Below are 13,190 nucleotides of genomic sequence, written 5' to 3'. Positions count from 1 at the left end.
TGTTGGCTGTTGGGCTGTTTAACGGAAATGAAGGTTCCCAAGGCTGCTGTGTACTCATTTATTTACAAGACAGACAGATGACACCCCTGTAATTTGGGACATACATTGTACAAAGTTTTGTCTCCTCCTCAGGCAAAATGACCGAGCCCTACCACATCTCCCAACAAAAATTTCCAGTTCCCATCAATTTACTAGATGTCAAAGACAAGTTTAATCATAAGTGATGGATATCTGGCAGGGCCAACGGCAGCTCAATGCATTCTATTTACAAAGAGCCTACGTAACACACAACTTAGCCTAAGGCACACATTACAGTTGTTAAGGAACTTCTGAGCCCTCTAACAGGGCCTAGAGCCACAATTAGCAGCCTCAGTCTACACATGCACCAGACCAAGAGGGAAGCAAGACAGTCGGATCCTGAGGTAGTTAACTAGATGGTGCTACCTCAGGCTGTAGGTGCAGAGGCAACTTCATAGACAGACTTCAGGGGGGAAAGGAAACTTCCCCCCAAGTGAGGGGATTGGTAAAAAGGAAGTTGGAGAGCCAGTGATGGAATAGTTAGAATGTCGGACTACAACCTGGGAGACCTGGGTTCAAATCTCCACACAGCCATGAAGCTTACTAGGTGACTCTTGGGACAGTCACTACCTCTCAGCCCAACCCACCTCACAGAGTCAATGTGGGGATTAAATGAGGAGAGGGAGAACCATCTACGCCACCTTGAGCTCCTTGGAGAAAAATGTAGGAAATACAGTGGTACCTCGGGTTAAGTACTTAATTCGTTCCGGAGGTCCGTTCTTAACCTGAAACTGTTCTTAACCTGAAGCACCACTTTAGCTAATGGGGCCTCCTGCTGCCGCCACGCCACCGGAGCCCGATTTCTGTTCTCATCCTGAAGCAAAGTTCTTAACCCGAGGTAATATTTCTGGGTTAGCAGAGTCTGTAACCTGAAGCGTATGTAACCCGAGGTACCACTGTAATTGCAACAAATAAATAAGAGGAAAAGCCAAGAGGCTCCGGTCTCTCCAAAATGCTTGGGAGTTGTTTAAAGCCACAATACAAGAAGCTGAGCTAGAATGTATACAGGGCTGCCTATCTGGTTAATGAAAGGAGCCTAAACTTACTCAGTCAGCAAACATGGAGACAGTGCTGGTGAGGAGACACTCAGCCATGTGCTCCCTTGACCCCTGCCACTCCTGGCTTATTAAATCTAGCAGAGGGTATTTCACAGAGTATTGAGATCCATGGATGACACAAGTTATTGAGAGTAGCATGGAGGGACTGCTTTTTGGCCCCCTGGCAGTTACTGTACAGTGTGCCGCAGGGCACGATCTTATATCCAATGTTTTTTTAATATCTTTATGACGCCACTGGAAATGGTCATTTGGAGTTTGGGAGAATGTTCCATCCGTATGCTGATTACACCTTGCTCTATTTCTCCATAACATCCGGATCAGGGCAATTGCTATGTACAACACTCCCATCCTTTTCCTTCTCTTGCTGTGAAATTGCTAAGTTGTTCATTTGTTATGAAACAGACCCATAAGTGACTCAGCAACAGCCATTCCGTCAGGCTGCCTTGATCATTAGAAGAACTATAATTTTATGGACTAGTCAGTGAGCTTGCTTTTTCCTCCTCCCTTCCCACCCCTTTTTCCTTGTGTGTGGAATCTTTTAGAATGTCAGCAGGCACTGTCATAACGACTGACTTTGGAAAGCCTCTCTGGGAGCCTTTTCTGCTTCATCCATTTGGTCTGTCGGCTTCTGATCCGTTAATAATTTTCGCCATCACTTTTTCAAAAGCTGCTGACTAGAGAAAACACGTTTTTTCTTTCAGTGAGGCCCAGCGTTCTCTGGCTTCTAAACAAGAAAAAGCACACGGGCTGCAAAATGTGCCTTGGGGCCACACGAACCTTGGAGATTGGAGGCTGCCCTTGCCTGCCCTCCAGAGCCAGCCTGTGTAGAAGGAAGACCTTAGATGCCAAATCAAAACAATGGCTGGATCCCAGTCTCCACATCCTCCTTGCGCAGGCCCCAAATCAGGTCAGGGAGGGTTGCCCACAATGGCCACTGCAGCAGCAGCATCCAGATGTCACTTCATTCATCTTGCCTGGGCCATTGTTTATGCCATAAACACACACACGCAAATAGTGGGCAATAGGAAAACCATCCACGAATAAAACAAAAGCAATCCTTACGGAGTTATTTTATTTATTCTCACAAAATACAATGTAGGAATTTGGCCCTTTAAAAAGGCCTTCAGTGCCATTTGCTCTTCAAAAGCCAGGCTGCAAATGCAGGAGCAATTTATCATGGTAAAAGATCAAACTTCACAAGAATTGCTTGCTATTTTTTAAACACACACACAAGGGAGGACACCAAATCACCTAATTAGATTGGAGGGTAGAAGACAGCCTTCTTTTCCCCAAAGCTCTCTAATCATTTAACCAAATACTTGTCTTTTGTATTCCCAGCTGTTTCAGTGTCAGCCCGGCCTCTGTCCTCTATCAATTTTGCTTATTTCCTTCCTTCGGCTTGCTATTCAATTAGGCATTCAGAAAATCTAAGAACAAGGAGCAAGAAAAAGAAGCTTCGGGTTTATCTAGCCTGTTAAAAACTCCAGGTACATGATGGTGTGCTCAGCATATAGCAAACTTTCGTTTCTTCCCAGAACATCAACGCCCTGCTTTATTTAGCATCTGCTTAAACTTTAAGCAGGGCAGCAACTTCAGTTGAGCAGTCAACAATGGTGGAGCTGTGTTGACTAGTTTTCACTTAGGTGGTGATTGCCGGTTATAAAGACGGGAGGTAATCAATCCCAGTTTAACAGCTGGGCCTACTGAGGGAGGGGGCAAAAAGAAAACAAGGCCAAACTGAGAGATACACCCAAGCTCTTTCGAAAGGTTCGGCACCAACATTTGGGACAGGATTCTCTCCCCACCCCCCACCCCACACAAGACACTTCAGAAATGGCTGTGCTTCTTATACGAAATTCTGCCTTTGGAGGTGCCCCTGTATCATTCCTTTATCATATGTTCTGTACCCAGCCAAAGGGCCCATGACAAAAGGGGTCTGTGCTGAAGGCCCTTTGGACAACTGCTGTGAGAGAACAAAAGTGGCCAGAGCAGAGCACAGCACCGGCTCAGCTATTAAAATATAAGGCTTGCAACTCAGCTCCGTCAGCACATGGGGGAACCCCTACATACACAGGTGACCCAGAAAGAAGATGGACAGAAGCAGGAAGCACCCCCAAGTTTTGCAGAATACTGTTTCAGAATTACAGTTGTAGTCTGAGCAACCTCTCCTGTGTGCCATTTCTAAACTTTACTTTGATATTCTTTTTTTTGTAGCCCTTGTTATATTGTTGCTGCTGTCTTAAAATTGCAAAAGCTTCATAAATACCATTTTTTATTTTAAAGAAAAGATTAGTACTGTGATGCAGAGTACACTTACACGTAAGCAAGTCCCACCAAAATCATCAAGCTCATTGCAAGCGAGCCTGGTTAGAATTAGGCTCCATGTTAGTCATCGAACAACCTGCCTTACAAAATATACACAATTCCATTAGTCTCTTAAGAGTGAAACCCTATACATGTCTACTCAGAGGTAAGTCTCACTGAACTCATTAGGATTCAGCCATAGATGCTCATAGGACTGCAGCCTTAATCAGATGAAGATATATCCCATCTGGGGACTGCCACAGAAACCACGAAGGTGCTTCCTTAACCAGGGTTGAGAGAGCAAGAGGGGGCCATCAGATGGGACACCCACCAACATCTCAAGTGCACTTAAGCGCTACAGCAGCAGCACTAATATTAGCTAAGGTGAAACTAACCAGGGGTTTGCTTTAAAAGAGACGCTACAGCAGCTCCAAACGCTTTCATGCTAACTGCAGCTTACACCAGTGTTTACTATCTAGTCCAGGAGTTTCCAATGGGGACACCCACCTCTCAGCCCCAGCCAAGGCCCCTTGACCAATTGTTGCTTTTTAATTTGTGATGGGTTGTGGGGGGTTAAGGTTTCTTGAGGGGCACTGCTTTTTTGCCTATGCTTTATTTGTTCTGAGTGTTTTAGGGGGCAGGTTCTTAGCATCAGAGGTCATTCCTGTGGTGCCTGCCACAGTTTCTTAGATTTCCAAATGTGCCCCCCAGGCTCAAAAAGCTGGGGACCCCAAATCTAGCCTGATGAAGCATTCTGAAGTACTCTAAGACTGGCACCCTATTATGTGACATTTTGGTTGGCCTAGTAAAGGTACAGTGGAACCTCTGTTTGCGAACGTGATTCGTGCAGGAGGCACGCTCGCAGCCCACAGCGTTCGCAACCCACAGCGCTGCATCTGCGCATGCATGTGACACGATTTGGTGCTTCATGCGCAAAGTGCGATTTAGTGCTTCTGCGCATGTGTGAGCACTGGAACCTGGAAGTAACCCATTCCAGTACTTCCAGGTTTCGGCGCATCTGTAACCTGAAAACGTGTAACCCGAAGCGTCTGTAACCCGAGGTACCACTGTATTGCCCTAACAGGGATTGTGGAATTTTTCTTAAGTGGGCTTGGGTATAGACACTCATCCAGTCAAACTGTCTGCAGGCAACCAGAAACGAAAACTTTTATAATGGAAAAGCAGATTTCTCTTTCCCCTGTGGTCACTGCATGTGGCTCTTCCTTACCCATGTGTTCTGCTGCTGGGGAAGTCTCTTAGTTCTCACCCCCCCCAACCCAAGAAAGGTTTCTGCTGCCCCCACTTGCTCAGGGCCTCAGCTTTGCATCATTTGATATGACCTCCTTAGCATGTCTCATGCTGCTATTCGCAGCTTTAAATCCTGAAAATGGGTTTTGTGGTTTGCACTAGAATACGAAAACTCCAAAATGCACAGTTATGAAATGCCCTTTTAGTACCAACCAAAGCATCAGAAAATCTTGGCTTTTCAAGCTCTCCAGAACTCTTCATCAGGCAACATGTTAACACAAAGTGAGGCAATGAAAGCAGAGGCAAGCGGGGGGGACAAAAAAATACCAAAAAAATAGGCTGGATGTAGTACTGTACTCTGTGATGTTTTGGTTGGTTGGCAGTGGATTTTAAATTTCCCGCATTACGGACCAGCCATTGCTTTTTAATAAAATTAAAAAAAAAATTATACTCCTCTCTCACACACAAAAGCTAAATATCACCCCCCAAAAAACCCTACTTGATTTTAAAAAAGAGGGAAAGCTTCCAGTGACTCCTGGTCCATCCATATACTAGGTAGGCTTTTAACTATAAACAGGAAGCAAACGTTTGTATTCCTAGGGAGGGAGGGGCGCTACCTTAAGCCCCTGGAGAGGCAAGAAAGCAGATGTGAAAGAAGCAAAAGTCCATCACCTCATTGTCTGAAGCAGCAGACAATCAGCGAGGCTCTAACTTCCCTTCCACTCAACTGGCAGCCACCCACCTTTGTTCAAAGGAATTTTCTACAGAAAAGCAAAACATAAACAAACAAACCCTGCAAACTGCTTTTGTGCTGACACAATCAATTAGAAGATCTGGAGTGATTTTAAGTCAGTATCCTCTGATACCCATCTATGCCCTGCAGTGCAGAAATCAATAATATGCCAGCTATGTCACTGTCTCCTTTGATCTTAAAAAAGAAGATAAGAAGCTCTCTCTCTCTCTTAAAAAAACAACACACCACACTTCCATCCATCCACCCTTAACATCCATCTCCTTCAGTCAGACGAAGGGTTTCCAATCTGCACTAGAGTGCTTTACTTTAGTATCTTCCAGTGCATCTGTTATCCAAAGGCTAATTGTATTTAAAAAGTAAATAATTTCAGGGGGACCCATCCAACCAACCTTATCAAGCTTTTGTTCCAGTTTTAACTGTACAGGGCTTAAGCATTAGGTTCCAATGCCCCAACACCCCCCCATCCTTGTTGAAAAGACCTCAATGCTCAAATACTCTAGCAACTTTGAATCCTGTTAGTCAAAGAGGCGCTGCTAGCCTGAACTTCCAATAAGCTGTTTAATCTTCAGATATTAGCATTTTACCCACACATGGTGCCTCACAAAGAAACTGTGAAGGAGGAAGGCATCTTCCTGCATGCTCCCCCCCCCACCGCCCCCCCCATTACCCTGTTGCATTAGGAGGAGCAGCAGGCACCTTCCCAAAATGCAATATTTTTTAACCTAACCGATATGGTGAAGGGCAGAAAGGGATGCTGGAAGGAAAGAAAATAAAGACTAGAAGCAAGTCAAAATTCTTTTGTGCTTGGATGAACAACAGGAAAGCAAAAGCAGGGGTGGGGGCGCTGGAAAGGGATCCTGGCCCATCCCTGCAAACTTGTTCTGATGGGCTCTTGAGATAAGGCTGCAGAGGGGCAGCGGAGGGGAGGCCAGGACGCATTGGGAACTCTGCATTCCTCAAGAACAATTCATGGCAATCACTAACTTTGCAGAGGAGCTTACATGAAAGCTTTGGCCAGTGAATGAGGGTCATCTGCTCTTTATCACAAGGGTAAACCTCATCCTGGCCAGTTTCTAACCTTTTAACCCTGTGAATTCTTAATTTGCACATGAATAATGGAATGGCTGCCTAGAGTGCAACCCTCAGCTTCCCCTCCCTAACTTTAGATCCAAGCTCCCCATGTGCTCAAATCTCAAACTCTGGAGCAGATTAAAGTTTCAGATTTCCAAATGCAGCACCCAGGAATACACTTCTGAAACCAAAGATAAACCAAGGTGGTGAGAGATTTGAGCAAGCAAAAGGGAGAGAACAGACTTGCACCCTGCTGCTTGCGGGGTGGGGGTGGGGGGCTGGAGCAGCCGCCTTTTGCTTTTCACCCTTTGCAAAGGAAGAAAGAGAAGAAAGGGAAGCCCAGCCTCCACCTGCTTAGTATGTATAGTTTCAGCTTTGCCATGGCCACAAAGAAAGTCATTTTGTTCTTCAGAGCTGTAAAGCCATCATGAGCCCAGCTAAAACTATTTCCTTTGACTACAAAATGCTGGAAATTCATTCGCATCTTCTGAAATTCTGAGAAACAGGAAAGGGGGCTTCCTTTATTTCTAATGCATTTGGGGTTTGAAAAGTTGAGTTTGACCCCTTATCACATTTAGACTGCAATCCTATACACATTTACATAGGACAAATAAATAGGTGTAGGATCATGCTGTAAGGCATAAACTTTGGCTATATTTTAAACTTTGCAATTCCATATAAACACAGGAAAAACACTTGATTCAAGAAAGTGGGGGGGGGGGGAATCACCATAATGTATATTGTTCCGTAACTCTATTGTCTACCAAGCCTGACCATTGTCCGAATTATTTTAATTATATTCATGGTGACCCAAACACCATCTTGTGAGACAATGTGACGAGAGAATGGAGCTATACCTTTCAATGTCAAAACATATGGATCAGAATTTAGATGGTTGGGTCACCCTACTTGATCCAAAATGAAAGCAGCAAAACTTTGGGAGGAGCTTACTAACTTCTGGGGCCATGGTGGTCACAGACTGCCCAGTCGTCTGTCTTCTATTGTGGGAAATGTTTTCATAGGCAAGACTAGGCTTCACGAAATGTATCAGAAAGGATGGAGGTGTGAACTCTCTAGGAGCTCATCTACCACCTTTTCTGAGAATCAAGAACAAGGTGCTCTGGGATCCCCCACCACTTACTTGGACCATGTTTCTACATAGGTTTGACACCACCATTTCTTCAAATGTGTCCTGCCTGCCTCCAGTGTCATCAGAGGCTTCCCCAGGAAGCTGGGAGACTGTTATTATGGAAATCTCACAGCAATAATTATTTTGCCTTTAGGACTTTCTTCCACACACAGGCAAAGACCACCCAAGCCAAGATTCGGCAGACATGGGTTCCAATCCCCAACCATCGGGAGATTAAAAGCACAAATGAGCCAGGAACAAAAGGGACATCTTCCAGAATCTGTAGATATACAGGTTGAACCATCAACTCAGAAAGTAGCAGGTGACTGACTCTCCACTTATTTGAAACCTGAGAACTTAGGCGTGGGATATTTCATTTATAAGGTAGGCTACTGATGGAAGGCTTTCCCCAACTCTGACACCAAAAGCCAAGCCAGGCAGGAAGTTCCTCAAATCCTTGGTTGCAAAGAGGAATTAGCTGGTGGAGGTCACTCTTTGCCCCACTGAGTGGGCAAAGCTGGGAAGCAGCAGGCAGCCATAGGCCTCCAGGAAGCTCCAAATCCCTCTGGAAGGAAGCCTTGCAAAACAAGATAAAGAGTTCCCACAAGGGCAAATCTTGTGGTGGGGAGGCCAGAGCACCAAGTGCTTTGCTTGGGATATAAAAGCAAGCAAGGATAACGCTGGCAGTATTACCATATACCTCACTCACCTGTCCCAGAAGTTCACATGCAGCCCTGTCTCAGCTTCCCTCTTGCATATTTATGCCACCACCCAGATAACTGTTTAAATGTGTGGCATAATGGTTATGGCCTAGGAGACCAGGGTATGAATCCCCACTCAGCCATGGAGCTCACTACTGGTGGGCCAGTCACCATCTCTTAGCCTAACCTACCTCACAGGGTGGTTGTGAGGATGGAATGGGAAGGGGGATAACCAGGTGCACTTCCTTGAGCTCCTTGGAAGTCAAAGGTGGTATAGAAATGTAATAAACAGACAGACAAATTTGACTTTTAAGGTTGCACTCTTACTTGGAAGAAAAACTAGACATGTTTTGGGTCAAGCTGTAAGAAAAATGATCCTGAATAAGCTTGCTCACAAGGAACAAAACTGAGACAAAAACCCAGACTCAAAGTCTGGGAGGCCATTTCCATCCCACAGAAGATTGAACATAAGAGTGAGGCTGGGAGAAAAGGAATATATTCAAGGGAAACTATGCTTCTGCTGTGCAAGTTTTTTTGGCCACAGCCCAGCAGCAACTCCTCCCCTGCTAGTCAAGACAGTGGATGAGCTCCTTGCAAGAACCACTGTACTGGCTGAGGGTGGGAGGGCTTTTGTGTGATAAGAAAAGCCCATGCAGGAACACCCTGATGTGGTCTTGAAGAGTTTTTACTTTTCAAAGTAAGTGGCAGTCACTTTCCAGTCATCACATTTGGCCAACAAGATGCCACTGCACAGCCATTTAAGATCTAGGTGTGGTCTGCAGGCACTTGATGCACAACTTAAGCTGAAGTTAAGCAGTTCTGGCTTTGGTCAGTCAGTGCTCAGATAAGACACAACCTGGGACCCTCCACAGACACACACGTATGCTGCCTTAAATTCCGAGATGCAAGAAAAGCAGAATCTAAACATAGCAACTACAAGTAAAGTAATGGCTTTCACACCACCACATGCAGCATTGAGAAGCTGGCTCATTCCTTACACAGAAGTGGTTAAATATCTCACTCCTTCCTCCTTTCCCCACTTCTGTGGCAGCATATGGAGTGGCCTTTTGTGATCTCCAGACACTATGTAAGTAATTAGTCTCTAAACCAACTCTCAGCATCAGGCACCAACATCTAAGTTCTCATTGGGAAACAACAGTGTCTCCTGTGGGACAAAACACACTTTTAAGGTCTTGCAGCACCTTAAGATTAAAAAATATATATATTGTGTCATAAACTTCCCTAGACTAGAGTCTACTTCATCAGGTGCATGAAGAGTCATGAGAGTCTGCATCTCCAGCAAAGAATTCCAAACTTTATCCTCTGGACTGCCATTGGCCCACAAGCTTCATTCAGGTGGGAATTGGAACATCCATCATATAAAATATTCATATTGATGTTTAATTGTATTTTATTGCTTCTTTTATTTCCCAAGTGTGTTTTACTGTTATCACAATCTGAATTATATAGGGTTTACAACTGCTACAACAGGCAGAAAAACCTGTGGCCTGCCAAAGATGCTCAGCAATTTTCAAATGGGCCAGAGTGGGAAAAACTTGAGCACCACTCATCTACAGATGAGCACAGCCACAGCAGTTGCTGAAACCTTCCAAAAGCTTGACCTCATACCCAAAGGTGCACCCCTCCCTTGTCTCCTGGGACAGAGGGATGCCAGCTATACACAGTACATCAGGCATAGACAAACTCAGCCCTCCAGATGTTTTGAGACTACAATTCCCATCATCCCTCACCACTGGTCCTGTTAGCTAGGGATGATGGGAGTTGTAGTCCCAAAACATCTGGAGGGCCAAGTTTGCCTATACCTGCAGTACATACTCATCTACAGATGAACACAACAGCCACTCCCCCAAATTTAGCTGTACAGAATGAAAATGCATCAGCCCATGCTAGAAGAGTATTCATTGTTTTTGCTGCTGCAGACCAACACAGGGCTGAGTACCCTTCTGTCCAGTTGAGGAACAGCAGTGGCACACTTACAGAGGACCAATAGCCGATCCTCCTTCACAGGAAGGGCTGCCCTATAGCTAGTCAGATCACTTTGCCATCTAGCTGTCAACACTAACTGGTCTACGCTAACTTGCAGTGGGGCTCTCCCAGGTTGAAGGCAGGAGACAGTTCTCAGCCCTGCCTGGAGAAGCCATTGGGGATTGAAGTTGCGGCCTTCAGTATGCAAGGCAGATGCTGCACCACTGAGCTTCAGCCCTTCAAAGCAAGATGGCAGCAGGTGTGGATTCCCAACTCTGATATCAGCAGATTAACAACAACAAAACAGAGCTTCAATGTGCTTAAAGGCAAGCATCTCACAAATATTTAGGTCCCTGGGAGCCAACCTTCCTTAACCTGTTGTAGTCCAACAGCACCAGGAGAGCAACCCTCATGAGCCCCGATTTCATGCAGCCACACTGACTGAGGCTGATGGAGCTAAAACCCCAAAGAGCTGGAGGGTGCCAAGCTGGGGAAGGGCTGTTGTAAGTTCATGTATTCACAATGTTTTAAAAGATAGTTTGCAGCAATAGTTCGCTCACTCAGAAATCTCCCTTTAGGAAGATGCCAGGTGTACTATTTGGAGTAGCCCAGACAAAGTCAACCTCTATGTAGCAGAGGTTAAAAGAGGCTTCACAAACACACGCATTTACAAACTGAACCGTGAAGTCATTTAAAATTCCCCTAAGGTTTAAAATTGTACTGGAAGAATGATAGCAATGCATTTTATCGAGCACGCATGGGCTAATGTTGTCACTCTGTTCCTGAACAGGTTTACAAAGGAAGGAAATGATCAACAGCGAAGAACAACTGTGATGACTTACTGGCTAACGTAAGGTGGGCTTTATGGCTGAGGATAGCACCGTATTTGTTGAGAGCCAAGCACTGGTAGTGTCCTTCGTCCAGCGTCTCCCCACGTTTGCTCTCCACTTCGCTGATGTACAAAGAGCCATTAGACAAAGTGTAGATCCGTTCATTTTCAGCCACCTTCACCCCGTTTTTGAGCCACGTGATGGTGATGGGGACTTCGCCTCGTGCCTGGCAGTCCAGAACCACAGCCTCCTTCCTAGCAACGGTTACGTCCTGTGGCTCTTTCGCAAAAAACAGTTCACTAAAGCACCATATTCCTGAGAGAAGGAGAAAGAGGGGAAAGGAAAGAGAAAGAAAGTAGTTTCTTTTCTGTGTAGGGTCAAACACATGCTAACTGCTGTGTAACTGGTTTAAAGTGCTGGAGGCCTGAAATATTTTAATAACACTCCACACATAAAACATTATATATACAGTGTTTGCTGGGTGCATTGCTAAAGGTTACGTTTTTAAAACTGTACTTGTTTAAAAGCTGAAAGAGAGCTTTTTCTCCTTGTTGATTGGAAGGGGGGGTGTTTTTATTTTTGGTCAAATTTATTAACAGATTAATTGAACAAACACTGCAGCCCAACCGAGCAGATGGCGACCAGATCAAAGGAGAGGGAAAGCAGCTAACACGTGGATAACTTTATTTAAAGGTCCTTTGGGAAGAAAGTTCTGTCTCCCCGCCCCGGAAAAATTTAGAGCCCCAGCACTATCGATGCCCGTTGGGGTTTCACAGTCCCACCCTGGTTGGCCAAGGGGAGCAAACGGGCATGCTGCCCCCAGGAGGAACACTCGGGGGGCGCACACCGCCTCGCCCGCGGAGCCTGGCCGGCTCGGCTGGGGCTGTTGGGGAGAAGCGCTGCCAGGAGAGCCGCGGAGGGGCGGGAGGCGCCCGGTGCGACTCCCCTTCCTTTCGCCGGGGAAATGGCCCCTCGCCTCCCTTCCCGACCTGGGGAGCCGGGCTCCTATGATGTCCCTGTGTGGAAACGGCCCCTCCGGCCAACGCGGGAATGAAGGGACCCCCCCCCTCCCGCGAGGGAATAGGCGCTGCTGCGCGCGGGGTCTTCGAGCCTCGTCGCCGGGCCCCTTCCAGGCCACAAGCCGGTCGCTAATTTTACAAGCTCGTCAAAAAAAAGATCCCGCGCGGGGCGCCTCGTAAAAGGCTCTTTTTACAAGAGCTCGTTAGCCCGGCCAGCGCTGGACTGGCGGGAGGGGGGGAGGGGGGAGCCCTGAGCGGCCGGGACGCAGCGAGGCCAGCGAGCGAGACCCCCCCCCCAAAAAAAAGAAGGGGAACGCGCCGCTCCGGGGAAGAGCTCCGAGGGACGGAGAGGCGCCGTCTGGGCAGCCGTCGGGCTCTGGGCAGAGGATGCCGCGGCTCCGGAGGTGGGAAGGGGAAGCGCCGAGCCGGAGGAGAGGAGGGGCCGGGCGGCCGCCTCCGCCTCTTCTGGGCCGGCTGCCAGGAGGAGGACCGGCCGAGCCAGCGAGCGAGCGAGCGGCCGGTCGGCCAGTTAGTCCGGGGGATGCGTGGCGGAGCCCGGCCGGCGGCTCACCTGGGAGGGCGAGGAGGCCGAGGAAGGCGGCGAGGAGCGGGTTCCGTCGGGGCGCCATTTAGCCTCTCTGGGGCATCGCCCTCCTCCGGCCAGCAGCGCGTCCGTCCGTCCAGAGGGCCGAATGGCTTCTCTCTGCCTGGCCGGCCAGCGCGCCCGCCGGGGGACTCTTTCTTCTTCTTCTCCCCCCTCCCCGCTTGGGGCTGCGCAGGGACACAGCGTGGAAGGACGCAGCAAAGGGAGGAGGGGGCCGCGGCCGGGGTCCGGCAGGAGGAGGCGGGGGCGCGGGGGGCTCCCCGGCCCTACTTTCGGGGCCTCTCCATTGGCCTTTGGCTGGAGCCGGCCCTCCGCCCCCGCCCCGCGCAGGCACCTGAGGTCAGCCTCGCCGAGCGCTCGCCGGAGAGGAGGAGGAGGGGGCGGGCGAGGAGGCTCTGCCGGGGGATC

The 13,190-nt window shown here is 47.8% G+C and overlaps 1 protein-coding gene across 2 annotated transcripts in view; it reads right to left on the bottom strand.

Annotated features, from left to right (window-relative positions):
* The window catches only part of PRTG (protogenin), a 78,519-nt gene extending 65,618 nt beyond the window's left edge, over positions 1-12,901 (bottom strand). For both annotated transcript variants that reach the window (XM_083586281.1, XM_083586282.1), the window contains exons 1-2: positions 12,750-12,901; positions 11,172-11,474 (exon numbers count right to left, since the gene is read on the bottom strand). In XM_083586281.1, the coding sequence (XP_083442407.1) occupies positions 11,172-11,474; positions 12,750-12,807 (361 nt within the window). In that variant the 5' untranslated portion in view covers positions 12,808-12,901. The remainder of the gene's footprint in view (positions 1-11,171; positions 11,475-12,749) is intronic.
* Positions 12,902-13,190: the final 289 nt, after the last annotated feature.

Source organism: Podarcis filfolensis, assembly GCF_964270895.1.
Source record: "Podarcis filfolensis genome assembly, chromosome: 14".
Lineage (NCBI taxonomy): Eukaryota > Metazoa > Chordata > Lepidosauria > Squamata > Lacertidae > Podarcis > Podarcis filfolensis.
This window is presented reverse-complemented; position numbering and strand designations above follow the sequence as displayed.